Source organism: Bombus vancouverensis, chromosome 11, assembly GCF_051014615.1.
Source record: "Bombus vancouverensis nearcticus chromosome 11, iyBomVanc1_principal, whole genome shotgun sequence".
NCBI lineage: Eukaryota > Metazoa > Arthropoda > Insecta > Hymenoptera > Apidae > Bombus > Bombus vancouverensis.
In genome coordinates this window covers 11,143,587-11,169,536 of record NC_134921.1, presented here as the reverse complement: position 1 = coordinate 11,169,536, position 25,950 = coordinate 11,143,587, and the positions used below count along the sequence as shown (strand labels likewise).

The window sequence follows — 25,950 nt, the reverse complement described above, 5'->3', positions numbered from 1 at the left end:
GTGATGTGGCGGATCTGAATTGCGAGAGCCCATCTTCGGCGATCTATACTTTCGGAAAATACAGATTCTTACACAGGCTATCGAAAGTACGATCTATTCACTGAGTTTTGAAATTTCACAGTTTATTCATTATCGATATTCAATTGATTATTCACTGAGAGGAGGATATTTATTGATTTTTCTGGAAATTGAAAAGTAATTATAACCATTATTATTTACAATACTATTACTGTTATTATTTCAATCAGGCATTAGATGCAGCAGAAAAATTGGGCTACCCAGTAATGGCTAGAGCAGCGTTTTCTCTTGGAGGATTGGGGTCCGGTTTCGCGAACTCCAAGAAAGAACTACGAAACCTCGCTCAACAGGCGTTCGCTCATTCGACTCAATTGATCATCGATAAATCATTGAAAGGCTGGAAAGAGGTGGAATACGAGGTCGTTCGGGATGCGTACGACAATTGTATCACAGTTTGCAACATGGAGAACGTGGATCCTCTTGGCATCCATACCGGGGAATCGATCGTAATCGCTCCAAGTCAAACACTGTCTAATATGGAGTATAATATGCTTCGGACGACCGCTATCAATGTGATTAGACACTTTGGAATTGTCGGCGAATGCAATATTCAATACGCTTTGAATCCAAACACCAAGGAGTATTATATAATCGAAGTAAATGCCAGATTATCCCGTAGCTCGGCATTAGCAAGCAAAGCTACCGGTTATCCGTTGGCTTACGTAGCCGCAAAACTTGCTCTTGGTATTCGTTTGCCGGATATCCATAATTCCGTTACAGGAAAGACTACGGCTTGTTTCGAGCCTAGTCTAGATTATTGCGTGGTTAAAATACCGAGATGGGATCTGAGCAAATTTCAACGAGTCAGTACAAAGGTATACATGTTAGACCAGTACATAAATTTGTACAATTTTCTTCTTTTGTTTTTTTTTTTGATATAATTATTTAATGCAAGATGATGTTCGCAATTGAGCCAAACCATAGCGTAAAAATTGAAAAACGACAAACTTAAAATGATTTTAGATTGGTAGCTCTATGAAAAGCGTGGGAGAAGTGATGGCGATTGGTCGCAAATTCGAAGAAGCTTTTCAGAAAGCGTTGAGGATGGTTGACGAGAACATCAATGGTTTCGACCCGTACGTGAAAACTCCCAACGACGAAGAATTGGAAAAGCCAACTGATAAAAGAATGTTCGTCCTTGCAGCGTCCATAAAGGCTGGATATACGATCGATCGATTGTACGAACTCACAAAAATAGACAGGTGGTTTTTGCACAAGATGAAAAATATTATCGATTATTATTTAGTATTGGAGAGTACAGATCATACAAAGTTATCGCACGAGGTTTTACTGCGAGCGAAGCAAATTGGATTTTCCGATAAACAGATAGCAGCTGCGGTTAAGAGTTCGGAATTAGCAGTTAGAATACAAAGACAGGAGAGTAATATACGACCAATGGTCAAACAGATAGACACTGTTGCTGCGGAGTGGCCAGCGACGACAAATTATCTTTATTTGACATATAATGGCACTACGCACGATGTAGAATTTCCTGGCGGATACACCATGGTTATAGGCAAGTAATGAAGAAACTTAACCAAAAAATGGACATGCAAAAAGACAGACTAAAATTCCTTTTCATGACCATAACGAAATGTTGCGTTAACGTAAGATTGGTTCTTATTGAATTACTGATATAACACTAATTTCTTACAAATGGATAGAGAGAACATAACAAACTTTTAATACTATTAAATTATTTAGAATTATTTTTTAGTTGATTTTTCCTTGTTTTATCAAAAATGACTTTTTTGGGGGAAGTAGAATTTATCTATTGACAAAGCAGTTCGAGTGTCAAAAACAATTGGCGAATTGGGTATGTTTTTAATGAATAATCGCGAATAACATTTTCCTTAGGATCTGGAGTTTACAGAATCGGCAGTTCTGTAGAGTTCGACTGGTGTGCCGTTAGTTGTTTGCGCGAATTACGAAACTTGGGAAGAAAGACGATCATGGTGAACTACAATCCGGAAACAGTTAGTACCGACTACGATATGAGCGATCGATTGTACTTCGAAGAAATATCGTTCGAAGTCGTGATGGATATTTATGATCACGAATGTCCGGAAGGAATAATTTTATCGATGGGCGGCCAATTGCCGAACAATATCGCTATGGATCTTCACAGACAACAAGCTAGAATTCTTGGCACTTCACCGGAATCTGTCGACGGAGCTGAAAATCGTTTCAAATTTTCTCGTATGTTGGATGGCATTGGAATTTCGCAACCCAGGTAAATCATTATTAATGCAACTTATGACGAATTATTTTTTTTTTTTTTTTACGAAAATTATACAAAAATACACAGAATGCGTATAATTTAGAAATATGCATAAAGTAAACAAAGCATGTTATAATATTTAATGAATAAACCAAATCTCTATTTTAGGTCCTACATTTTTAGCCATGTTCTTGAAAATATAATTATCTGCGTAAAAGTCCGCGGTCTAGTTATCGCATTTCTAGTATTACTCGCACGTAGTCGTATGAACTAAACAATCAAAGTATTAATCTAATGTAAATATAATGATCGCTCAGGTGGAAGGAGTTGACCAACTTGAAGTCCGCGATCGAATTTTGCGAAGAAGTCGGCTATCCGTGTTTAGTGCGTCCTTCTTACGTATTGAGTGGTGCTGCCATGAACGTGGCCCATTCGCATAACGACCTCGAGTCGTATTTGAAAAGTGCCAGCGAAGTGAACAAGGAGCATCCAGTGGTTATATCAAAGTTTATTCTCGAAGCGAAGGAGATAGACGTCGATGCAGTTGCGTATGATGGAATTATTCTTTGCATGGCGGTATCAGAACACGTGGAGAACGCTGGCGTTCATTCGGGTGACGCTACACTGGTCACACCACCTCAGGATATCAACGCAGAGACCTTAACGAAGATTAAAATGATGTCCAAGGCCATTGCCGCGTCTCTTGGCGTCACTGGTCCCTTTAACATGCAACTGATCGCAAAGGTAACATTTTTGGAAAGAAGTTTCCAAATCAGCATGAAATATTCGCGGCGATAGGCTCGACGATGTTCATTCGGTGGTATTTATGGTCAATTCCTCAAGATAATATGGAAATGTCGAGGAAAACAAATAAATGGTGACATATCTTTTGCCGACAGGACAACGAGCTGAAGGTCATCGAGTGCAACGTTAGAGTATCAAGATCTTTCCCGTTCGTGTCGAAAACTCTGGATCATAATTTCGTAGCTATGGCTACGCGACTGATCGTCGGCGAGCCTGTAGATCCAGTGGACGTACTTGCTGGATGTGGCAAAGTCGGTGTTAAAGTGCCACAATTTTCTTTCTCGCGTCTTGCTGGTAAGCGCATATCTTGCGACACGTTGTCGTTCGTGCCACGCTACGAACAAAGTATCTTGCCACGGTATATTGTTTCTGCAAGACTATGCACGGAATATTTTGCGTTTATTCTTCACTGTTTCCAATTGAATATCGCTTGCTAGCTTTTGCCTAGATATTCTGTGTCTATATCGATTTATAGTCATCTTTTACTTTCCGAAATCCTTTTTTAAAAAATTATTTTTTCAATAAATGGTTTGTATGTTCTACGTGCAACAAACCAAGTGAAAATACCTCGTGGACCCTGTGGGACGTTGAAATATTCTTTCTTAAAATATGAGCCTGAAGAATAACGCTTTACGATTGTATAGGTGCCGACGTAATGTTAGGAGTTGAGATGGTATCCACAGGGGAAGTCGCCTGTTTCGGAGACAATCGGTACGAGGCTTACTTGAAGGGAATGATGAGTACCGGTTTTCATATACCACAGAAAGGCATCTTGCTCTCGATTGGAAGTTTCAAGGTATTTCATTCTGCCACGTAGACATTTGATGATTATCAACGATTGGTGCAATGTCCCAGCGTGGTTCTTGATTACAGCACAAAATGGAACTGTTACCCTCGGTTCGTAGTCTTCACAAGATGGGTTATAAATTATACGCCAGCATGGGGACCGCAGATTTCTACACAGAGCACGGAGTAGAGGTAATGAGTATTCTCTATTAGAAACTTAAAATATATATTTAAATATTTACAGTTACAATTCATACGAACGTGTGTTATGGTTGACTTAAAAGAATTTCCTAAAACTTAATTTAATACTAAGCGCTAATAGTTCGATACTTTCGTTAGAATTAATGCATACGTTGCGTCGCTTTAATCGTTTAATTCTAATGCCTTTAACGCAACTGTCGCGCGTTGACGAGATAACCGAGAAATATACAAAAAGAAGCGATAGATATGATCTACGTCATTCCACATTGATCTACATTATTAATTATCTCTTATCTGATATCGTTAAACCGCTGAGAACTGTAAGAATTCAAAGAGTTAGATTACTTAACTTAGAAATGTTTAACTTCATTTAAATATGCTACTAATCTGATACAAAACGTTATAATAATCTATAATCGAACGATACTATTCGAAGGTTAAAAGACAGTCGTTCCTAATGACAAAAAAACTGTAATTCCAAAAGTGGAACAGCTATATTTTAGCATCAGCGAATACATTAAATGTCATTTTATCACGTTTGTCCTGCTATAATAGATATCTCTTTATTAGAAAGGAATTTTAGTTAATATTTGATTAACACTTTCGCTGTTACTAAAATTGAATTTCTCTTCTGCAAATATGAAAATTCTATTGGATGTAACTTCTAGATTATTTGAATGAATCACGGTCAGAAATATATGTATAAATGACTACGTAGTATCATTGCACGATATTACAATATCTAATGAAGGCTAAAACTGCATAATTCCGTTAGTAATATTACCGAGACGATTGATGGACGCAACATATGCATAAAGGATAGCAGCGTAAGTGTTAAACAAGTCGCCGATTGAATCCATTAATCTGGACGTAATCAATCATAATGTAACAAATAAGACGAATAGGCAGTGGGGAAAATTGGTGAACTCTAATTACAAAGTGTGTCCCAGGTTCTTTATCACAAAACGTAGCTACCTTACTCTATGGATAGAAATAAAAATACATCGTATAAAATCATAAGCGATGATATTGCAAATCCCAATTATAAAATTCACTTTGGAATTTACTATTGTTTGCGCGATTATGTTGCTACGAATGAACTTATGAAAATAAGTGAACTGCTTTTTGAGAATTGAACACGTTAATCGCGTGTACTTATGTAACGAAATTGAGAAATTGAGAAAAAGTGTAGCTGATCAGTTTAACAACCGAGAGGTTCGTTTATTTGTTGTAGTCGTACTTATAGTTATAGTTATACAATACACTAACACCATTTGGTTCAAAGAAACCTGGGATACCCTAAGTAAACTTTCCGTCCTCCAATTAGTCCAGATAAATGGACTTCTACTTATGCGATTAATTTTTCTAGATAAGCAATTAAGTATCGCGTTCAATCATCTGTAATTATAAATAACATTAAATAACAATAAATTACAGATTACTTGCAAAAGGTTGAGAAATTTATTAGGTAACGAAGGAATTAGTTGTGCATGTTAGCTTCTAAATGTACGTGGATTCACTTCCTGAAAGTTTTTGAAGACGAAGTATCGGTTTGTTTGGCTGACGTTCATCGGTTTTCAATTTTGACACATGATTTTCGCTTATTGAACTTTGAGCGGCCACCTTATCATTCGTAACTTCTAAATTTAATTCGTTCGGTTCTTCGTAATGCCTTTCATGAACGATTACTTTAACGTCTTGAACATTAACTTGTTTTTGTGGCAATTTCACGCTCGGCCTAGGAATTGGCTCAGTGATTTTCTGGCGAACTTGATTCGACGAATTTGATTCTTGCGTGAAACGATTGTTCAACGATCCAACGTATATGGGTTTCTTTTGATTTCTCTCCGGAGTATCTGGCGGTTGATTTCCTGGTTCGGAAACAGCTACTTTCTTCCTGACAACTTTGATCTTGTCGCGATAAGCTAGCGCGTCTTCCGTATATCTTTGACGCTCGAAAAGTAATATGGATAGCCTGTCCGCGTGATCAAGGTACATCTTTTTCTGTCGATGTGCTTGGTACTGATGGCATCGTTCGGCAATTTGAATGAAATGCCGTATGAAGAAGCCTAAAAGAATGCACAACCTCGGTCCCTCTAAGTCAGCGCAACGTGTCTGTAAAAAAATAGAGACAAATAGAGTAATAGTTTCTCTATAATCCAGAGATCATCCTATATCATTGGCAGATAAGATTAAGTATTGCAGAGCACAAATAACTGAATAGTATTGTTCCTTATCGAATATACAGCGAAAAATATTAATTACGTTGTTAGTCAAATATTTTTCAGAATACAGTCCTTGCGGCGAAGGTTCGATCGATAACAATTTAGAGGAAAAAGGTATTTCGTGATATACGTATGTATGACTGTCGAAAACGGTACAACGAGAACGTACGTCCTCGAAATAAAATATGTCATTGAGTGGCGAGTGTTTTAGATAAAAGCGTCGATAGAAACAGCTTATCAGAAAATAGATCTTACAGCGATTTCGATGATAGAGTCGGTGGCCTTGCGAGGGACGATTAACGACTTATTGGTGATCAACTTGACGGATGGTTTGTGTCCTTGTTTCTTCGCCGTCTCCCAAAAGCCCTTCATATCGTATCTTTCATTTTGCTCGGTAGGATCCTCGTACGTTTGATACATCAAAGTCGGAACGTGTTGAGTCAGTTTCGGATTAACCAACGTCAACGTGTCAGCCGTCAATATCTTCAGTAACATCTCGTAGTCCAACCTCGGGAAGAAATCGTTACTGTACCGAATGTTTTCCATCGCATGAAAAACGTACATTACCGGATTCTCTGTGATGCGTTTCAATTGCTTCTGCGTGTGCAGCAAATGATCACAGGGTACCCTCTGAAAGAGATTCCTACTTTTGATGAAGTAATCGTTAAGCTTAGGTTCGTTTTGACTAATGTTGTAATACAAAGAATTCAGAAGCACCAACAAACACTCTCCCAATCTACTATCTGGCCATTTCGATGGGTTCGCGTTCTCTTCGATCATCCAAAATAATTTGTGCCTGATATGAGCAGTGGTTAGACCGAACATAGTATCAAAAATAGGTCTGAGGAAAGTCTTGTGAAGCATCAGAGCGATCAAATACACTTGTATTTGGGCCTGTGTCATGCATGTTTCGAGGTATCTTTCGGCTGCCGGGAACGTCAGCTGCCATTGCAGATCCTCGATGAGATTGATATTTCCATTCCTCGGCACGAAGCCTTCCGGAACGACGTAGCATCCAAAGTCTTTAACCTTCTCCACGTCGCTGTTATTTGGCCAGGTATGTCGTGTCCTGACCAGCCATTCTTGAGCGCAGATAGGCCACTCCAACCAAATTGCAGGGATGATCTCGTATTGTTCCACTTTACTGTGCTTCAACGTTTTCGCGATCATGATTTTGTCACAATAGAGCACGCACCCTTCTCGTTTGGTATTGTTCACGGATTCCTGATCAAAATTCAACAACTCCCCCAACCCACGCATAAACACTTTCATAAAGTGTTCCATAAACTCAGTGCTGCTTATATAAAACAAATTATAGTTGTACCGGTTCAAGGCCATTTTAATTCTTCGTTGCTGATGATCCAGCTTTTGCAACTTCTCTGTTTTCGGATCGTAGAGATTCCCATCGGCCGTATACGTGACTTTCTTGAAACAACGACGCGGAAACTCTCCGTTCGTTATCCAACATTCGTCCAGCTCGTCGTAGCTAGAGCTCTGAGAGAATTTGAAGTTCCGACTCGGATTGCAACTGCTATCGCTGCTATATGCGTAATTGTCGGATCGATATCCGGAACTGTTGCTGCTCGTGGGATCTTGATTGTTCGGTCCTTGGATCTTTTGTCGCGGCACTTGTTTCTCCCATCGACGACTCTCTCGGTTCAGTAATTCCTCCTTCGTCTGTGGTCTTTTGTTCGAACGTTTTCTTTCTTCCGCATCGGAGGACCCATTATCGTAAACAGGCTCCTCTGCAATTTTCCTACTACGATTGGAATGTAAAAAGCTACCATTCCCGACTTCCTCGTCACACAGATTAGGCAAAGATCTCGTATGCTTGAAGCTTTTAACCATGTCTGGTTTAGATTTGCTAGAACTGACTGAGTGGACAGATAAATTCGATCGAGATTTTGGACTGTAAATGCTACCATCGCTGTATAGTTCGTCGTCGTCCTCTGCTATCGATGTTAGGTCCACGTCGTCTTTCCTCGACGCTATAAAGTTGTCAAGAACCTGCAGTTGCACAGAACCTGCGACAATGTAAACGCAATTTGCTTACCCCTCGAGTATTTTACTTTATAACCAGACTACGCCACGTGTCGTCACCTACCTTGTTGTTTCGTTGGTTTCAACAATATGTTATATACAGTTGTATCGTTCACATGACTATAGTGTGACGGATAACCTTCCTCCGTGATGTCAATGTTATCGTGAACCATGAAAATTCGAACCGGCTGCAAAGGTTCGATGGTTGGCCTAAAGGATTGTCGCATGGAAGTGAAACCGAGGTGACGAGCGATGTGCTCCTGAAGAATGTCTGGAAGCAGCACGTGCTTTTGACGAGGCAAACGTTCGTTCATTTGCATCTCGCGCGACGATGCCATAATTTCCTTCACCTGCTTGATTTCTCTGAAAAACGTCACTATGTATAAGATTTTATTTTCTGTTCAACCACTGATAAAATCGTATTATCACCGGTTAAAGTTATCGAGTTTGTCGTAATCGTGGCACCGATCGAGGACTAAAGACTCGCTTATTTGTTCGATTATTCGGAAGAATATTTTTCCAACGTATACGCTACTGTTCACGAGTATCTGTACACTTTCTGCATTGCTGCGAATATGTAAAATATATCTTTCACGTATCTTTATTTGCTCTTGCCTTCCGGCTTTGCGATTCACGTTGTGCAAAACGTACATATAAACGATAATGGATAATAATAATAATAATAATAATAATATAATGCTTTCTCTTGAATAGAATCCTTTAGTGTAATTGTAAGGGTCGTAACAAGAACACTTCTCTAGGTGTGCGAAAGTTTCCATTTTTTTTTTTTTTTTTAATAGAATATTCTCTGTGTTATGTAATTCTTATAAAAATAACTTCGATTAAATCACAGAAGAATTATATTTAATTGTATCAGCGAGTTATTTAATCGGTTGTTTAACCAACCGATCAATTTTCATTCGGTAATAAGTGAGAAGATAGGACACTTCTTAAAATATTACTTCTATCGTGCTGTGAATCTAAAGCTTCCTGTTTGCGATGTGTCGCGCGAGACACGCGCACGCGAAGAAATATCGCTTGCTGTACGCTTCAATGCGGCGACCAGCGTAAAGCCATTTCTGTTAAATTCTGCTACGATTCATAAAATAGGAAAAATATGTGAAACAACACACATCCACGTTTCATACACTGCACGCACGCGTCTCGACTGAGCTTAACTTCCGCTTCCGTAACGAGCTGCTTCGTTTCCACTTGTGATTTTGTCCCAAGTCAATCGTATACAGGTAGCGGACATCGATTGAAACGATAATTAACGTCGATTAGTATAAATAAGAGAGCAACAGCTGGATAAAGTTGGGAATTGCAGCCAATGTCCAGATACTTGAGAACGCTAGCGTAACACCATTGGTACGCGAACCTTAAAATGATATCTTACTCTTCGTAATTTCCAAAGAATTGGACGCACATCATGAGATTGTTCAATACGAACATCTCGGGATTCCGTTCGATAGATCTCCTCAAGATGATCAATTCCGGATCGTTGTATTCCTCGCTTTTCGTAGTCGAGTTCTCGCTACTTTGAACGTTGTCGTTGCTGCCACGCTTCCTGTTTCCTTTCCCCCGTAACTTCCGTTTCATCTTCTGATTAGAATTCCCCATTTTTAATTCTCACGGAAATTACTCTCTAAAACGATCGTTTGCTGTAACTAGAAACTTCCTTCCGTCACCTTGCCCGACGACAAAACGTTATTCGTTGATTCTGACACTTTAACGGAGAATCAACGTCCGCGATCATGACGCATATAAACTCGCAAAGAACACGTATTCACTCGTCGATGAGACAATAATCCAATCGTGGGGTGCCACTGCCGATAAATACTTAGCTATCGTTATCAACAGACAACAGAATAGGTTTAATCGCTCGCTATCGGCTATCGACAAGTAAGCTGAGCGCGAACGGGTTTTCTACCAACAATGTCACGACTTTCTTATATCATACGCGTGCTATGATTGGAGAATGATTTTTCAACATTTCAAAGACCAAGGGTGTTAACAAGTCGAAACAAACATATCGTGATTTTAGATCGTTTAGAGCGTTTTCTCGCAATTTCCAAACGATCATCGTCTTCGAAACCGAAGAAAAACGAACCTTTACAGGTCCTCTCTTCTAATCGTTGTTCTTTTTTTTGCACTAAATTTCAAACATTTACCCATCGTCTCGTAACGACCTGTAAAAGATATGGGGAATTTTGAAACACTTCGATATGCATATCGAGAAAAATGCAAAGATAGAACGGTTTAACCGAGCGACACGTTAGTCGATATTTTTCGCTACGTTTATTTTCCAATTACTTGGAATAACCGAAATTAAGCAAAGTTTCTCCTGTGTCTATATATATTTGTTACGACATATGTAACATACGTATGCATAAAAACAGGATAAATTTATATCACAATAAAATACGGCAAAAATTTCCTAGAGTTTTTCAGTGAACGTAACTTACACATGTCCTAATTAGCTATGACGGGTAGTTGTATATGAAAAATCAGTCGAATGACTCGTATTATTCCAAAATACAAGATATTTTAATAAAATCGTTTTATTATATATAATCCGACGAGTGTCATAGATAAAGATATACTAAGAGGAAGATTGATATATCTAATCTTAATGCAGGATAAAGTGCCAGTCGGAATAATTGCGAATGAATTCTCATATATCGTATTGAACGTGTTCGTCAATTTTAAACAGTAGATACTATGTATTTTTCAGATTGGTATATGTGCTTAAATTCTCGCCGATGTATCTACATTTCTCAACTCTGATATAATATTCGTTTATCGCGATTCGATATCGTTTCAGAAATTCGATGTAGCCCGTGGTATGTATTTTAAGTTTATCGTCGCATAGATACGTTAAAGTATCTATCTGAAGAATGCGATAAGAAGAATTTATTGGGGGGGAAAAAAGTTTGCAAGAAAACATTGTCCGGCTGAATAAAGGAACCAATAAATGTTTTAAAAAATAGGTGGAACCTGTTCAATGGACTTTCGAGAATATCACTGTCGATGAAGATTCCAGCCCCAGTGAACTTCGACACTTGGCTGATTTCCTCTCGAAGAAACAATTCGATCTCGTCATTAATTTACCGATGAGAAACGGCGGAGTGCGTCGTGTTTCCAATTTCATGACGCACGGTTACAGAACCAGAAGACTCGCTGTCGACTATTCCGTTCCTTTAATTACAGATGTTAAATGCGCGAAATTACTCGTCGAGGTAAGTAGAAATTTTCGATATTCTTCCCTTGTAACTGGATTTGATACATAGATTGAAATTGTTTAATAAAAGGGCAAACACTTTCAGGCGATAACGTGAGAAATTATTTAATTCGTTTGCAGAGAATCGCAAGACGAAATAACGAATATATCGCTGACTGAATAAGCTTCTTTGTATAAAAACGACGACCTTCGATTCTATTTTAAACAACGAATTTACAATATATTTATGCAAATATATTTTTATAAATATCTACAAACGTGGGAATAGAATTTAAGGAGATTTGTTCCAGTTACGGATGTATTTATAACGGTATAAAAAAGAAATTGAAATATAAAAATTCGAATATCGCGATCGTATCAAATGCTCGTAAATAATAAAAGTTGATTGTAAAAGCAACATTGGTTTTAGGCCCTCTGTGTTAGCTTCACTCCGTTCGTTCAGTGTCATCAGTTCTTAAATCTCTTAGATCTCATTTTCAACATACCCTGTGTCTTATCTCCAAATAGCCATAGTCATGATATCAAGTAAATCCCATGGATTAATGAAACTTGAAAAATATCCTTGATGTTATACTCAAACAGATACGTACACGTTTGTGTATCGTATATCTGTAACAATATTTCTGTCACGGTGCTAGTGTACATGAATCAAACAATAGAAATCGAAATACGCGTGACTCGAAAAACTATTTAAATAACAATTATCGATAATTTCTACGAATATCTTTTCATTATTGTTTATCTAAATCTCATAATCTTATGAAGTTTTACTTAAAACAGCTATTCATTGCACTATGATAGTCTGTGTTTCTCTGGAATCACGAAAAACAATAAACGAAAATAAAAAATTTTTCCAGCCATTTTAGAGTTAATTATATTCATAAAAATATGAATTTGCATAAATATCCGTAGTCAGATTATTAGAAATTCACGATTATTTCAGAATATTTATGAATGTTTGTACAGCGATATAATTGATACAGTCATCGACAACTGACGTAACAATGAACGTTGCTTCTTCTATTGCGTAGGCTATGAGAATGCTCGGTGGACGTGCGCCTCGTATGAAGACTCATACAGATTGCATGTCATCGCGTACGATGATTAAACTTCCTGGTTTAATCGACATTCACGTACACACACGCGATCCCGGCGCTGTTTACAAAGAAGATTTCGCTTCTTGTACCGCCGCTGCTCTTGCTGGTGGTATCACGATGATCTTGGCGATGCCTAACACAAATCCTGCTGTGATCGATCATCAATCCTTTGCCCTGGCCAAAGAAGTATGAAAATAATATCGGCTTCCTTTCCGTGCCAAGGGAATACACCACTCTGACGATTTAAAAAAAAAAAATCCAAATCCTTGTTCTTTTTTCTTTCAGTCTCCTGGAAATTTTATATATATATATGCAATATTATGTCAAAAGTCGATTTATCAGATATCAAAGCACTGACGAGGTTGTAAGAATAAATATGCTATAAGGAAACAGATTAGAGGAGAATGTTATCGCAAAACTTATCTTATATTTTTATTGAAATTCTGTTCTTTGACCTAGCTACAGCCAAGTACTCGGACGTACGTGTTCGATTTTTCTCAAATCTTGAAGGAATATTTTGCACTGCGTATTCCACGAATTTTACCAATTTTACAATATTTCCTTAATTTCCTATCGATAGAAAGAAACGGAAAAGTAGGAATTTCTGCAAAACGTGCCCCATAGTTGCAGATATTATATTGTTTTAGATATCAGTCAGAGTGATGTACTTCCTCTAGAAATCTCATAAATTTAATACGAATGGAACGCGTGTATTCTTTTTGCAGCATGCAGTTTTGAACGCGAGATGCGACTACGCGATTTACGTTGGTGCCTCGTCCGATAATCACGATATAACAGGCGAATTAGCTCCGTTAGCAGCTGGTCTTAAAATGTATCTTAATGAGACGTTCACGACTCTTCGATTGACCGATCTCACGGTGTGGGTTAAGGTGAGTCTCGTGGATCGGATTCGCATGAAAAATTATACGCGCACAGATTTTGTACTTTCCGCGTACGATTCGTAGATACGAGTTTGGTTATCCATAGTTTCGTTGATTTCAGCATTTCCAAAATTGGGCAAAGAAATATCCTCTTTGCGTTCATGCCGAGGGCCAAACGACAGCTGCGGTCCTTTTATTGGCTGGTTTGCATAACAGGCCGATTCACGTGTGCCATGTAGCTCGGAAGGAAGAGATTCAAATAATACGCGCAGCTAAGGAAAAAGTAGGCTATTTTTACGAACTTGTTCATTATCTCCACATATCAAACATAATATGTCACGATTGCCATTATCATTATCGAGATCTGTCAAAAAGAGATAGAAATCAGTAAAAAATATGTGAATTTCAAGATAGAGGATAATTTTGTAACTATACGAACATCAAACGATCCGAGGGTGTAAGATATTACTGTGACGATTATCGAGACAATTTTTATACATTTCTTAATTTCATTTTCCATATACATATTTTTATCAGGGAATGGCTGTCACTTGCGAGGTGTGCCCTCATCACTTATTCCTATGCGAAGAAGATCTTGGGCGCATAGGAGCTGGTCGAGGTCAGGTGAGGCCGTTGTTGGGGACCAAAGAAGATCAACAAGCTCTTTGGGATAATTTGGATATAATCGATTGTTTCGCGACAGATCATGGTTCGTTTTATTTTATTGGCGTCTTCTCTGATATTATTATACTATTCTATTTAAAAAAAAATGAAATTTCTAATCCGTTTCACCGAGAGAATTTCTTAACGCGTAAATGCCTTTCAATGAATCTGTAAACGAAAAGAATGTAACAGCTTCGTTCTAAAGATCTTTTGATCTAAGGACTGATAATTCTTACAAGTCGGATTACAAAGTCGATTAGTCATTAGAAAAATGCGTTAAATTACGTGGAGATTACACTTGTATATGTTAGATGTGCGATATTTTGAAGAGGTTCTATTCGAAGAAACAGTTTTGTTAAACGCGCGTTTTCGATATTCAAGCGCCGCATACCGTGCAAGAGAAATCGGGTGAGAAACCGCCACCCGGCTTTCCTGGACTCGAGACGATGCTTCCGCTTTTGCTGACTGCAGTTCACGAAGGAAAATTAACAATAGAGGTAATCGAAATCCATCTTAAAAGCTTTACGATAATAACTCGAGATCTCTATCGAGGTACGCAATATCGTATAAACACATTCTTTTTTAACGTTCCATTATTACGACATAAAAGGTATTCGTATCTTGTTGGAGCAAATTCGTTACAATCTTTATCAATCGATACCGAGCGTAAGAAAAAATCTTTTCAGGATATGGTAGACAAACTGTATAAAAATCCAAAGAGGATCTTCAATTTGCCGGATCAGCCGAATACCTACATCGAAGTCGACCTTGACGATGAATGGGTGATACCGGAAGCGATGCCTTTCAGCAAGTCAAAATGGACACCTTTCGCAGGGATGAAAGTTCGTGGATCGGTTCATCGCGTAGTGCTTCGTGGAGAAGTTGCCTACGTCGAAGGCCAAGTTCTGGTGAATCCTGGTTTTGGCCAAGATATCAGAGAGATGCAAACGAAGATGAAAGCGCAAATGGTTGTAAATGCTCCGGTCATCGATGTAATATCTCACAGTCGACCTAATTCGGCATTGGACGGTCTCCTGTCGCCGAATTACGAAAAGTACAACGAACGGATGATAACGGACATGTCGGAAGAAGAACAACATGGTATGGAAATCTGTTTCGATGGAAGTATCATGCGTCGTCTGGAAAGACGCTTTTGGAAAAAATGCTCTACTCCGCTTAGTTAAAATGTCCTATGTAGACTTGTTTTCTTTTTCTAAGATACGTTGAAGCGAGCGAAGAATTATTCTTTGCTTTAATGGCTAAGAATAGGCACATTATTATAAATGCTGTCTTCCGAGCGACGAAGGGTACAGATTGCTTTGTTCCGTAGCAAAGTTTCAAACGATTTATTCATTTTTCTTTTATTCGTTTCAGAATCATACGGGCATCTGTTGCAACCGATGTCGCACAAAGTGTCGAACGTTCACTTTGCCCTGGACGTAGATTCCCGCGAGCACACGAAGCTTCAAACGATTCAACAACGCACCATCTCGCCCATTCCTATTGGCAACGCGACGAAATACAAGAGCGACAGTAATCCGAATCTTTTAATAACTTCTATGTCAACGGTTTTCTCGACTCACACTAGCCACAATATAATTGGACATAATATCTTGACCGTGGACATCTTCAACAAAGAATTGCTGAAAGACATTTTCAATTATGCGGAAATTCTTCGCGGCGCTGTTAGAAAAGAACGACATTTGGATCATATTCTACGGGTAAGAGCACACGCGTGATTTCGAAACTAAGATCCTATGCAGACGAGTGATTTTTTAAATAATATCTTCTTAAATGCGATACGCAAGCGAACGAGGTCGAAGCTTTATCTCTTTGGTTTCTAGATAAAAGAGTTGCTATATAGAAAAAGGAGAGCAGGAAAATCAATAATATAAGAGAAGAAAAGAGATATTTTCATACGCTATCTGAGCAACTTCTTAGCAATCCTAATAGATCTTATCGAATCGTACGTAACATTCTCAATGCTGAATGGTTCCGCGCGATACCGTGATGCGGATGTTTACGCCACTTCATATTTTTTATCCGATAATTAAAGAAATAGAATTTAAACAAAAATTTATTTCAGTCGCTAAATGTTCTTCGTATACTATACTTTCGGTGTCTTGTATATTTTTACATATCATATGCATTCTGTTCGTGTTTACGCTTTCCAATCTCGCATAAGTGCATAAAAATTCGCAGTCTAGTGATGTGCGAACCTCTATGGATACTAACACTCTAATAGACGATAATGAGCATTCGGTATTCATTCTATGCGTATCGCGATACGCGTGACAGAACTCTTATTGTACAGGGAGCAATGTTCATACAGCGACAAAACAACGTTCTTGGCCAGATGTATCAATCATGTATACGAATAGATATCAATTCTCCCACATGTAATTCAACGAATGATAAAGTATCTCCCTGCATAATACGATGGATTGCTGAAACGTGTATGGAACGGACGTGCAATAAAACACGCTCGTCTGCATCAAGCATCTTGCACGTTGCATCGAGCCTAATTCATCCCATCGCTTCGACGATAACTTTATGCTGATTATCGGTTCTGCACAGGGAAAGGTGATGGCGTCCATCTTCTACGAAGTCAGTACGAGAACATCTTGCAGCTTCGCGTCTGCGATGGAACGACTCGGAGGTCGAGTGATTTACATGGATGGTTCGACGTCGTCGGTAAAGAAAGGAGAAAGTTTGGAAGGTTTGCGATCACGTGTGATAGAGAGCGAAGGTTGCAGCTCGTTGTACGATGAGTTTGACACGATGATTTGTTACAGATTCGGTAGCGGTGATGGCAGGCTATGCGGATGTAGTGGTTCTTCGACATCCTGAACCTGGCGCCGTTTCAGTAAGTTATTCCTCTACTTTCCACGTATTCTATTCGAACTTCGATTATTTCAGTCTCGTTCAGTTTAAGTTATTTGGAAATAAGTGCGCTTATTATTACAAATGCTTCGTATTCAGAGAGCTGCACAACACTGCAGAAAACCTTTATTGAACGCCGGCGACGGTGTTGGGGAACATCCAACTCAAGCGTTACTCGATATTTTTACGATAAGAGACGAGATCGGTACGGTGAATGGTTTAACGATCACTATGGTGGGCGACTTGAAACATGGTAGAACAGTCCATTCACTATCAAGGTGAGACATCGCGTGTAAATTTTACGAATCTATTATTTAATCCATTCGATTTACGTTGCAAGCAGCGATAACCTTCGAACACCCGCTTCGTGTTACAGATTGTTGACTTTGTACAATGTTGAACTTCGTTACGTGTGCCCACCTGGCCTTGGTATGCCTGACCACGTGGTGAAGTACGTGTACGAACGTGGAATAACGCAGGAACAATTCAGCACCCTCGAGGATGCTCTTCCCGACACGGATGTCCTTTACATGACACGCATTCAGAGAGAACGTTTCGCCACACAAGAAGAGTATAATAAAGTACGTAATCACGTAATGGAAGTTTTAACTAAAAAGGTTGTTAGATGAAGTTTTATTCGCCTTGAAAATTCCAACATGCGAAATCAGCGTAGGATTCGGTATTGGAAGGTTGGATTCGGGTGTCCTACATTCGCACCTGTTGCCTTGTTTCCGCGAAAGCTTAGTTTCTCCACATATCCTCTACTACTCGAAAGGACCTTTACGGAATATGCGAGTTGCCGAGGAAAAATTGTTAATCCTGACACTAACTGCTTTTTACATGGTTTGGTTAGATACGATAAATTAGAGACGCTCGCACTAACTCGAAACCGAGAGCTACTTAGCTTAGACTAGTTTCTGTGTAGGAATTATATAAAAGACAGGTAAAATAATTGATCAGAAACGAGCATTACATAAAATGTCGACGATTGAAACATGTAAACCTTAATACAGTATACACCTACAGCGATTCCTGTTTTGTATCTATCGTTAATCTTGCAAGATAGTTCGATTATTAAATGCGACCTCGATCAAGGCCTTATTATCAAGATAAACTTATTAATTGTTACTTAAAGAAGAGAAAGATAATAGAGCGTTCGTAAGATTAAGTTTCTTGCACAAAGAGATATTTCTTTGGCCTTAAGATTTGTTTATTTCGCAAGAGCATTGGAAATCACGAAGCATCGCTTGGACTAGCGAACTTAATTAAATTCGAGTCTTTCAAATGCCAGTAATACGATTCTATTATCTAATCATAAACATAACAAAAATGCAAGACGTTCGATTAACAAAGATAAGAGCAGAAGGATTTAAAGGAATAATTCAGGTAGCAATAAATAAGTTACTTACCGAATTAATCTGTACGGGGCTTTAAAAGCATTAGTTTGAGACAAAACAAAACGTTGTATCACGTTCGTGTATCTAAATGCTCGTTTTTTTTACAGGTTTGCGGTCATTTCGTAATAACTCCGCAATTGATGTCTCGCGCGAAGAGGAAGATGGTAGTGATGCATCCCTTGCCACGAGTGAACGAAATCAGTACAGAATTTGACACGGACCCACGTGCCGCGTACTTCCGGCAGGCTGAAAATGGTGTCTACGTTCGAATGGCTCTTTTGGCAATGGTCCTTGGCCGTATGTGGTGACGCATTCCAGGGTGAAAAGCAAAGTTGATTTAATAGGTCAAGATCGATTCGGTTTTAGAAATATAAGCAATAACGCAGAAACCTGAAGAAAACAAACAAGACGATGCCAATCGCATTTCCAATTAGACTGTGATTCGCATAATAGGGTTTTATTATCAACCAATATTTTTATATTTTGATAGATACGGATCCAGATGATATATATATATATATATGCTGTCGTTGACTCGAAATAACAAATCGTTATACATGTTCATTCAGATTGTATGATAAGCAGGTAATGTGTTTTTATTAAACGTTGGTGTAATTCGATAAGAATGCGTTTTGATAAAATTTTATCTCTACGTAAGACTTTTACGAAGGCAAGAAAATTTTACATCACACGATTTCCACTGTGTCCTTGTATCATTGTATATGTGCCTGATCAAATCACACAAATGCAAGATAATAAAATCTTTTATTTTTGACAATAGATTTATATACATTTATCCTGTTGTATGTACACGTAATATGCGTATAAATAGATAGCTGGTCTAAAAGTAATATACAATTTTTATTGAGTACGCTGGCGTAAACAGGTATCGTACAATTATTTGATAAGGGAATGTATTCGCGATTAACATCAATATTTTCGGCGAATTTCTTAATCGTTGATCGATTTACGAAGCATTGACAAAATTACCGTGTTGTTACAAGGCCGAATGAATGACTAGACCTTAGGAGAGCGCTTGACGATAACCTACGAATATAAACATTCATATTCGATACAATTTTATTCGACTCTGTTTGATTCGATTGGCGGTAAAATGTGTTCATAGTGATTTGCAAAAGTGTTTAACGCTTATCCTAGATTGACAGCTTTCATTATTACATCGTATGTATTATATTAATGATTTTGAAATTTTATTATCAGTGTAATGAGTCACAATTGTCATGATTATATCAAACTGGATCATATCAACTGTCAAGATATTTACTGCAAACATGTGTATGTTTAAAAATTATGCGACACGAGTAGCCTTAATGAATAGTCCTAAACATATAATAAGCGTTAAAAGGAACCAATTAAATATTTAGGCCTATCGTTATAATGGACATTCGTCTACTTCAAATTTATGTCAATCTTTGTGAACTCTGTAAATGCTTGTACAAAATATCTTGTAATTTTTGTATATACTATCAGATTTATTTCAAACTTCATCGATATAATCACGATAGCAGCATATCATTACGACGCCAATGAAATTTCAAAATGTTTCATATAACGCACGTGATATTATATTCGTAAAAGATGTTTGTAGTGTTCGAATATTTTCGTGAGCCACTGCACATACCTTCGTATAGATTCGAATTCGCATTTTTTCGTATTTTACGATTCCAAGATTAGACGATCGAACGAATAGTATTTAGTAATTCGAGCGATCACTGAGACTGTACGTATAATGTTTCATCAGCTTCAAAGTTCTTTAAGAAATTTCTTCTTACGTTTCCTCCTCGCGAGGAAAAACTTTGCAGAGCAGCCACGATAAGAGATCGATGCGATCGAAAGATAAATAGAAATATGTAAATCACAGTTATGCGGATGACGTCGAATGATTAATGAACTTCTTCGATTGCTATGCACCGTTTGCAAAATTTTTTCGCGTCCCACTCCAAGCACGATAAGCCTGCTCCATTCACATTTAGTCAACGCGAACACCGACGTCGTCCTGGTGTGTCGCGAAATTCCTTTTCGTTCGTTTTTGAAAATTCTAACCTACCATTATCTCGAAAATCGTTTGCTCTCGATCCGACGACGAAGTTCGATGAAGATTACCAGTGGCTCTCATTCGCGTTGGAGATGGACGTATCGCAAAAGGTGTCAGACTATGGCATCGCGCGTCCTTAAGCCAGCGTCACTGGCACCGGTTGGGCACATATCTGCTGCTAAAGATTTCGCGTCCTCCTTTTGGCTCATCCTCGTTCGAGGTAACGGTGGCATCTTCAATTTCAGCTTCTTTTTCTTTAAAACGGCCTTCTTTCTGCAACGAAATGAAATAATCGGTCGTTGCTTTATTTTGCCGGTAGGTAGAGCTAGTTCTTGCACATTCGTGGGAAAATTTGAAAATGCAAATATGCCCAGGATATAGAAGAATATGTGAAGTGTCTGAAAGTATAAAGCTTTCTATAATATTCAGTAGAAAAAGTAATCTTCCACCTGGGTTTCGCTTTTTTCTAATTCGCTGTTCCTACATTCGTAAAAATATGAATTTACATAAATATCCGCGCAGCTCGGTAATAAGACGACGTAGGGTTATTTGAGTAGATAAAATATTTGGGTCAAGGTGCACGTATATATAACGACGAAAAAGAATATTAGCACAAGCCAGCTTATTTTGTCAACTTCTGCGTGAATTGCTGAAACAGAGCACGTTTTATTCGATTTTTTGCAAAGTATAGAAAGCAGGTGTTGAAAACAGTTATAACGTCGATTTTGCTTCCTAAAGCAGCTATGAGCCTTCATCCGGAATAATGCTTTGCAACGAAGTAGGAAATTTTTGTTTAATTAGAATCTCTACGATGGTTCTTATATCGTTCCTAGACTATTTACTATAAAGACGTTACTATATCAATTTTAAGTTAATTGAAACTCTTCGCCAAACCTAATTCCTTGCATATGTATATTTTTTATATAGTTTTATTACGCAGCTGCTTAATGATCCTGCGAGATTATTTATTATTTAAAATGATTATGATAAAGACCACGTGCATAAGAAACTGCAAGTTCCGATTCAGATCTAAAATCTGGTTTACACCGATAATTTTCCTCGTCGTTGTATATGCAGTTTGTCTTGTAATTCGCAGATTCGGTAATAAACAATTCTTAAGCGATCTACATTTGAAAATAGACCACTTTTCTCGTCGTTAGTGACGCGATAAACAGTGAAATACGTCTTACACAGCTCATCCGCTGTCACCTCGATTTCTACGAGGATATAACTTGTACCCGTCAAAAAGGTAGGAAATTTGTCCGACCGATATGAACATTCTTAATTTTATAATCTTTGTACAATAGCAACTTCGTAATAATTCAGTAGTACGCGTATATTACTTTATTCCTAAGTTGTTCGTTGCTTATTTTATTAATTTGTTTTACACAATGTCTTCTCGAGTAGCACCAACTTATTGCTAAAACAATGTTAAAGAAGAAACGATATTCGATACTTTTACGTACTGGTGTTTGCAATCGATGAAAATTCCCATCGAAAACAGTACCACTATAGCTACTATGATACCGATCACGATTACCACCAGTGTTACTATCGCGTCCTCTTCTTCGGGAGTAAAAGGCTCCTCTGTCGTTGACCACGACACTTCTCCTGAAACACAAAATACGTTTCTGAAAGTTATCTCGAATAATTCATTAGCTGATGGTATTCCAGATGGTTGCGTTATCCATCTCCAATTATATTCTGCAACGAGAAGCTATTGATATATATATATATATATATATTTATTTCATATATATTCCATATATATATATATATATATATATATATATATATATATATATATATATGCTATCTTCTTCTTGGTATAAAACAACCTTCCGGAGTTATAAAAATTTATTCTCAGATAGATATCAAGTATTATATTCTTTTTAATGAACGGAAGGCGATGTATCCGTATGTATCCATGGGAATTAGTGGAATCTAAGAGAATTGAAAGAATCTTCTACCTGGAAAGGAATTGCTGAAAAAGTTTACAGACCATTTCGTGCCTACCTGGTGATAATTGCTCGAGTTACATAAATTTCCGGTCAACGACCGAACAACAGTACCGCGAGGTTCGATCGTTGCAACACACGCGTATGAACAAGCGTTGTTGGTGTATTTGATTTTCACGCGATAGATGCGCATTTGGACATAGGAAACGAGGATAAGAGATTTAATGATTCGACGCGATTGACGTCACCGCGTGCCTTCCGTTCCTGGGAAGAACTTGTGGATGACGTCTTTTCGGGCACGTACGCCACCCTGATCACATTCGACGACTGCAGGAAATGGAAGAAGGGTCGGGACTGTCCATTGAAACCCAGCCAGACGACTTCCATACGGGAATCTCGTGTTAAAACTATTCGAAAGATATCATTATCGCGTGTTCGCTACCGCTTAGAAGTATTCGAACTTATAACAACAGCATGAGTAAGACATATAAGAAGAAACATGATAACAAATTAGTGAGAAATATGAAACATGTAAAATCAAATAGAATAACAATTTAACGAGAAACTAATGACCAAGGCGATATTTGTTATTTGCTTGTACAATAATGAATATATATTATTTGAAAATCGTCTAAAAAAGTCGATGGGCAAGTATGGAAATTTGAAAACATTAGAAAATATTCGAGTGCATTTTCATTAGCTCAGTTCGCTGATACGTTAATAAAGGAGAAATGGTATTACGTGGAAGAGTTCTGGAATGTATAAATTAAATTTGAAGCTTATTTTGCGATAAAACTGCATAATAAGAAAGCACGTATGATTGGCGAAGCAATCGTTTACACGGATATGTAAATTTGCCAGGCAGCAGAATTACGAAAGAAATTTACTTCCTATAGTTTCGAAGCGACAACTCGTTTATGATAAATATGTTATTTGTTCGCGATCGTATCGGAAAAAAGTGAAAAACGTCATGAAAAGACCTCTTTGTCGTTGTTATCCCTATCGCATGATTTTCCTCGTATCGCGTAAATTTCTTCTCTCTGAACTTAACGGGCTGACTGCGCGAAATCAAACCACGTGCACCGAAGAAAATCAATCGATATTCAGATTATTTTACAATGAAATTCATCGCGTATCGATTATAATAAATTAAATTAAAGAGATTACGATAGTAATACGTGACGTATTTTCCCAATGGAAATGGTGTTCAACGCCCCGCGATTAAATACAAGAGGCGTATATGTCAAACGTATTGATATCAACGTTCTAGATAAGCAAATACGTAAAAAGTTACGTGTCATTAATAAACGGAATGGTTTACGTCTTCGTTTGATTTTACGAGCCTACTCTTAAAAGAAGAAAGTAATTGGTATATTTCTATTCACTTTGTACACTTCGCAGAAATGCTTTCGCTTATTGCGCATTACCATTAAGTACTACAACGATCATGATAATAATTTTCGTCGAAACGAATAGCCCGATCGTATAACTGTTATTAAATTTGTGCGATCACGACAAGTTAACAAAGTCTGAGATTTTATCGGCACCTGTCCGTACCAGCACCAATCCTTCCTCCAATACCACGATCTTTAATGCTCATACACGTACACCTAGTATATCCGTGAGTTTGTTACAAGCAAATATTTGCATGCTTTTCTGCTACTAACCTGATTAACTTTTCTTTTTATTATGTCAACCTATATAGATGTAATCGGAATATTCTCTCGTAAGAGATTGATTATTTTAGAAAATGGAGCTGGACGTTGATTTACGATAATTCGCAATCATATTACATCATATACTTTCGTTTATGACAGTTAACAAATCGTTTCTTCATTGGAACAAATACTTTTTAATTAGTGCTAACATATATCTTGCGAACGCAGTTTTCTTTTTGCATTTCCTTTTTACATTGGAATTTACTGTTAATTGTTGTTCGTATTGTTTATCGCAATCATCCTGTCGCGATGTAACAAACTTATGGACTGCATATTTGTTTCTTGACAATCGAATTTTGATCGAATAAACGAACATTGCTTATACTTAGGCGATTAAATTATTGAATTAAATTTAGGAAATTAACAGGAAGCCAAGTTGGTCGGTTTAGCTTCTGAGAGATGCTCGAATAATCCTCAAATTCCAGGAAACAGCGGAATATTAATGCGAATCACCGTACATCGACGCTGATCTAAAGGAAATAGCTACGCTCGTACCCAGAGAAAGCATCGATACCGATACAGTTCGATCTCGTGGTTTAACTAGTTTTTGCTTTGCAACTGTGAGAGGAACGAGGTATCCGACTAGAAAAACCGGAACAATTTTTTACACGCATACGCTTAACTACATTTTGCCCTTTGCACGGTCCCTTGCCTTACGTGGAAGAATGCGAACGAAAGAGAAGCGACGTGCCACCTGTTGAGTTTCGCGTATGAATTCGCGTAGGGTTTGCAGTAATTTTTTAGAAAGTAGGGAAGAAAGCCGAGCAGTTGACTAGAATTTTTCATTTTGAACGTGTCATACGATTGACACCGTGTCGTATTATAATTAGATTAGATATTTACGCGAAAATTCACATTTTTCTTAATATAAATAAGAAAGAGGAGTCTAAACAAAAATTCGTTTCATCTCCTAAACACTGTAACGAGTACTTTGAATATTCTGTATATTTGTATACACACACACACACACACATACATATATGTATATGTACTTTGTATTTCAAACTGTTCAGTTTTTGTTCCAGAAGGGATCTAAGAGAATTTTAACTGGCTTTGGGCCGTAAAGCCGCGATAAGTAGAAGAAAATAATAAAAGGAACAAACATCTGTTATATAGCAGTATAACGTTAATTAAATTTAAATTAAATAAGAGATTTAATTTAAATTTGAAATTTAAATTTAAACTTAAAATGAAAATACATATTCCTCCCAGAATATAAAGTGAAAGATCCATTTACCTGAAAACTTTTGCACATCGCTGTGTATTATATAAATTTCCATACCTGCGAAAGGTGCATAAATATTCACAGTCTAATTATTTATTCTTTGCTCTATTGTATGTACTTGCTCCATCTTTCCCTAATATACCGATACACGTAACGAGCACTGTTCGTCAACACTGTCCAAGTGTCTATTATTTCCTACCAATTCCTATTGATTCCTATCGATTCCTAATAATACTTCGATTTATCAAGCTCGTGGGGCACGCAAATGTGGAAAAATGCACAGGACACGTACGATATAACTCATGGCTAGAATCCTTATTATTTCAAATGAATTACCTTTTGTCGTGGACGCGAGCCTGAGACTGTCATTGATACTCCTAACGCGTACCCCCATAATGATCGAACTGTTCTTCTGTTATTTCACCTTGTTCACGAAGAAGCGTTCGGAATCGTCTACGAATCGACCGGTTCGAAAT

General features: G+C 37.8%; 3 protein-coding genes across 5 annotated transcripts in view; 1 reads left to right on the top strand and 2 right to left on the bottom strand.

Moving 5' to 3' along the window:
* rudimentary (carbamoyl-phosphate synthetase 2, aspartate transcarbamylase, and dihydroorotase rudimentary) overlaps positions 1-19,295 on the top strand; it is a 23,016-nt gene extending 3,721 nt beyond the window's left edge. The window contains exons 7-26 of the mRNA XM_033329999.2: positions 249-893; positions 1,042-1,594; positions 1,936-2,311; positions 2,617-3,043; positions 3,199-3,397; positions 3,748-3,899; positions 3,977-4,081; positions 11,346-11,594; positions 12,628-12,879; positions 13,419-13,583; positions 13,696-13,857; positions 14,112-14,283; positions 14,619-14,734; positions 14,924-15,338; positions 15,612-15,958; positions 16,815-16,956; positions 17,033-17,103; positions 17,220-17,398; positions 17,497-17,701; positions 18,625-19,295. Of these exons, the coding sequence (XP_033185890.1) occupies positions 249-893; positions 1,042-1,594; positions 1,936-2,311; positions 2,617-3,043; positions 3,199-3,397; positions 3,748-3,899; positions 3,977-4,081; positions 11,346-11,594; positions 12,628-12,879; positions 13,419-13,583; positions 13,696-13,857; positions 14,112-14,283; positions 14,619-14,734; positions 14,924-15,338; positions 15,612-15,958; positions 16,815-16,956; positions 17,033-17,103; positions 17,220-17,398; positions 17,497-17,701; positions 18,625-18,825 (5,133 nt within the window). The 3' untranslated portion in view covers positions 18,826-19,295. The remainder of the gene's footprint in view (positions 1-248; positions 894-1,041; positions 1,595-1,935; positions 2,312-2,616; positions 3,044-3,198; positions 3,398-3,747; positions 3,900-3,976; positions 4,082-11,345; positions 11,595-12,627; positions 12,880-13,418; positions 13,584-13,695; positions 13,858-14,111; positions 14,284-14,618; positions 14,735-14,923; positions 15,339-15,611; positions 15,959-16,814; positions 16,957-17,032; positions 17,104-17,219; positions 17,399-17,496; positions 17,702-18,624) is intronic.
* LOC117154752 (uncharacterized) lies at positions 2,333-10,137 on the bottom strand. Of its 3 annotated transcripts, none has more exons than XM_076622668.1 (5): positions 9,752-10,137; positions 8,420-8,718; positions 6,571-8,339; positions 4,132-6,205; positions 2,333-4,059 (listed from the first exon to the last, which is right to left on the bottom strand). In XM_076622668.1, exons 1-4 carry the CDS (start codon positions 9,973-9,975, stop codon positions 5,591-5,593), a joined length of 2,907 nt encoding a protein of 968 aa, XP_076478783.1. In that variant the 5' UTR covers positions 9,976-10,137; the 3' UTR covers positions 2,333-4,059; positions 4,132-5,590. The 3 variants fall into 3 exon arrangements, with proteins under 3 accessions (XP_076478783.1, XP_076478782.1, XP_076478784.1); XM_076622667.1 differs by having other exon boundaries at positions 4,151-6,205; XM_076622669.1 differs by lacking the exon at positions 9,752-10,137 and adding an exon at positions 8,785-9,033 and having other exon boundaries at positions 4,151-6,205.
* Positions 19,264-25,950, bottom strand: LOC117154760 (uncharacterized). The gene is made up of 3 exons (XM_033330017.2): positions 25,811-25,950; positions 22,040-22,184; positions 19,264-20,846 (listed from the first exon to the last, which is right to left on the bottom strand). Exons 1-3 carry the CDS (start codon positions 25,866-25,868, stop codon positions 20,687-20,689), a joined length of 363 nt encoding a protein of 120 aa, XP_033185908.1. The 5' UTR covers positions 25,869-25,950; the 3' UTR covers positions 19,264-20,686.

Excerpts from the sequence above, each read along its gene's own strand:
- LOC117154752 (XM_076622668.1), bottom strand. The coding sequence starts at position 9,975 with ATGGGGAATTCTAATCAGAAGATGAAACGGAAGTTACGGGGGAAAGGA. Across the intron at positions 8,719-9,751 it reads TTCTTTGGAAATTACGAAGA|AGAAATCAAGCAGGTGAAGG; the intron begins GTAAGATATCAT and ends GACGTTTTTCAG. Across the intron at positions 6,206-6,570 it reads ACTCTATCATCGAAATCGCT|ACACGTTGCGCTGACTTAGA; the intron begins GTAAGATCTATT and ends ATTTTTTTACAG.
- LOC117154760 (XM_033330017.2), bottom strand. The coding sequence starts at position 25,868 with ATGGGGGTACGCGTTAGGAGTATCAATGACAGTCTCAGGCTCGCGTCC. Across the intron at positions 22,185-25,810 it reads GCTCGCGTCCACGACAAAAG|GAGAAGTGTCGTGGTCAACG; the intron begins GTAATTCATTTG and ends TTTGTGTTTCAG. Across the intron at positions 20,847-22,039 it reads TTCATCGATTGCAAACACCA|AAAGAAGGCCGTTTTAAAGA; the intron begins GTACGTAAAAGT and ends ATTTCGTTGCAG.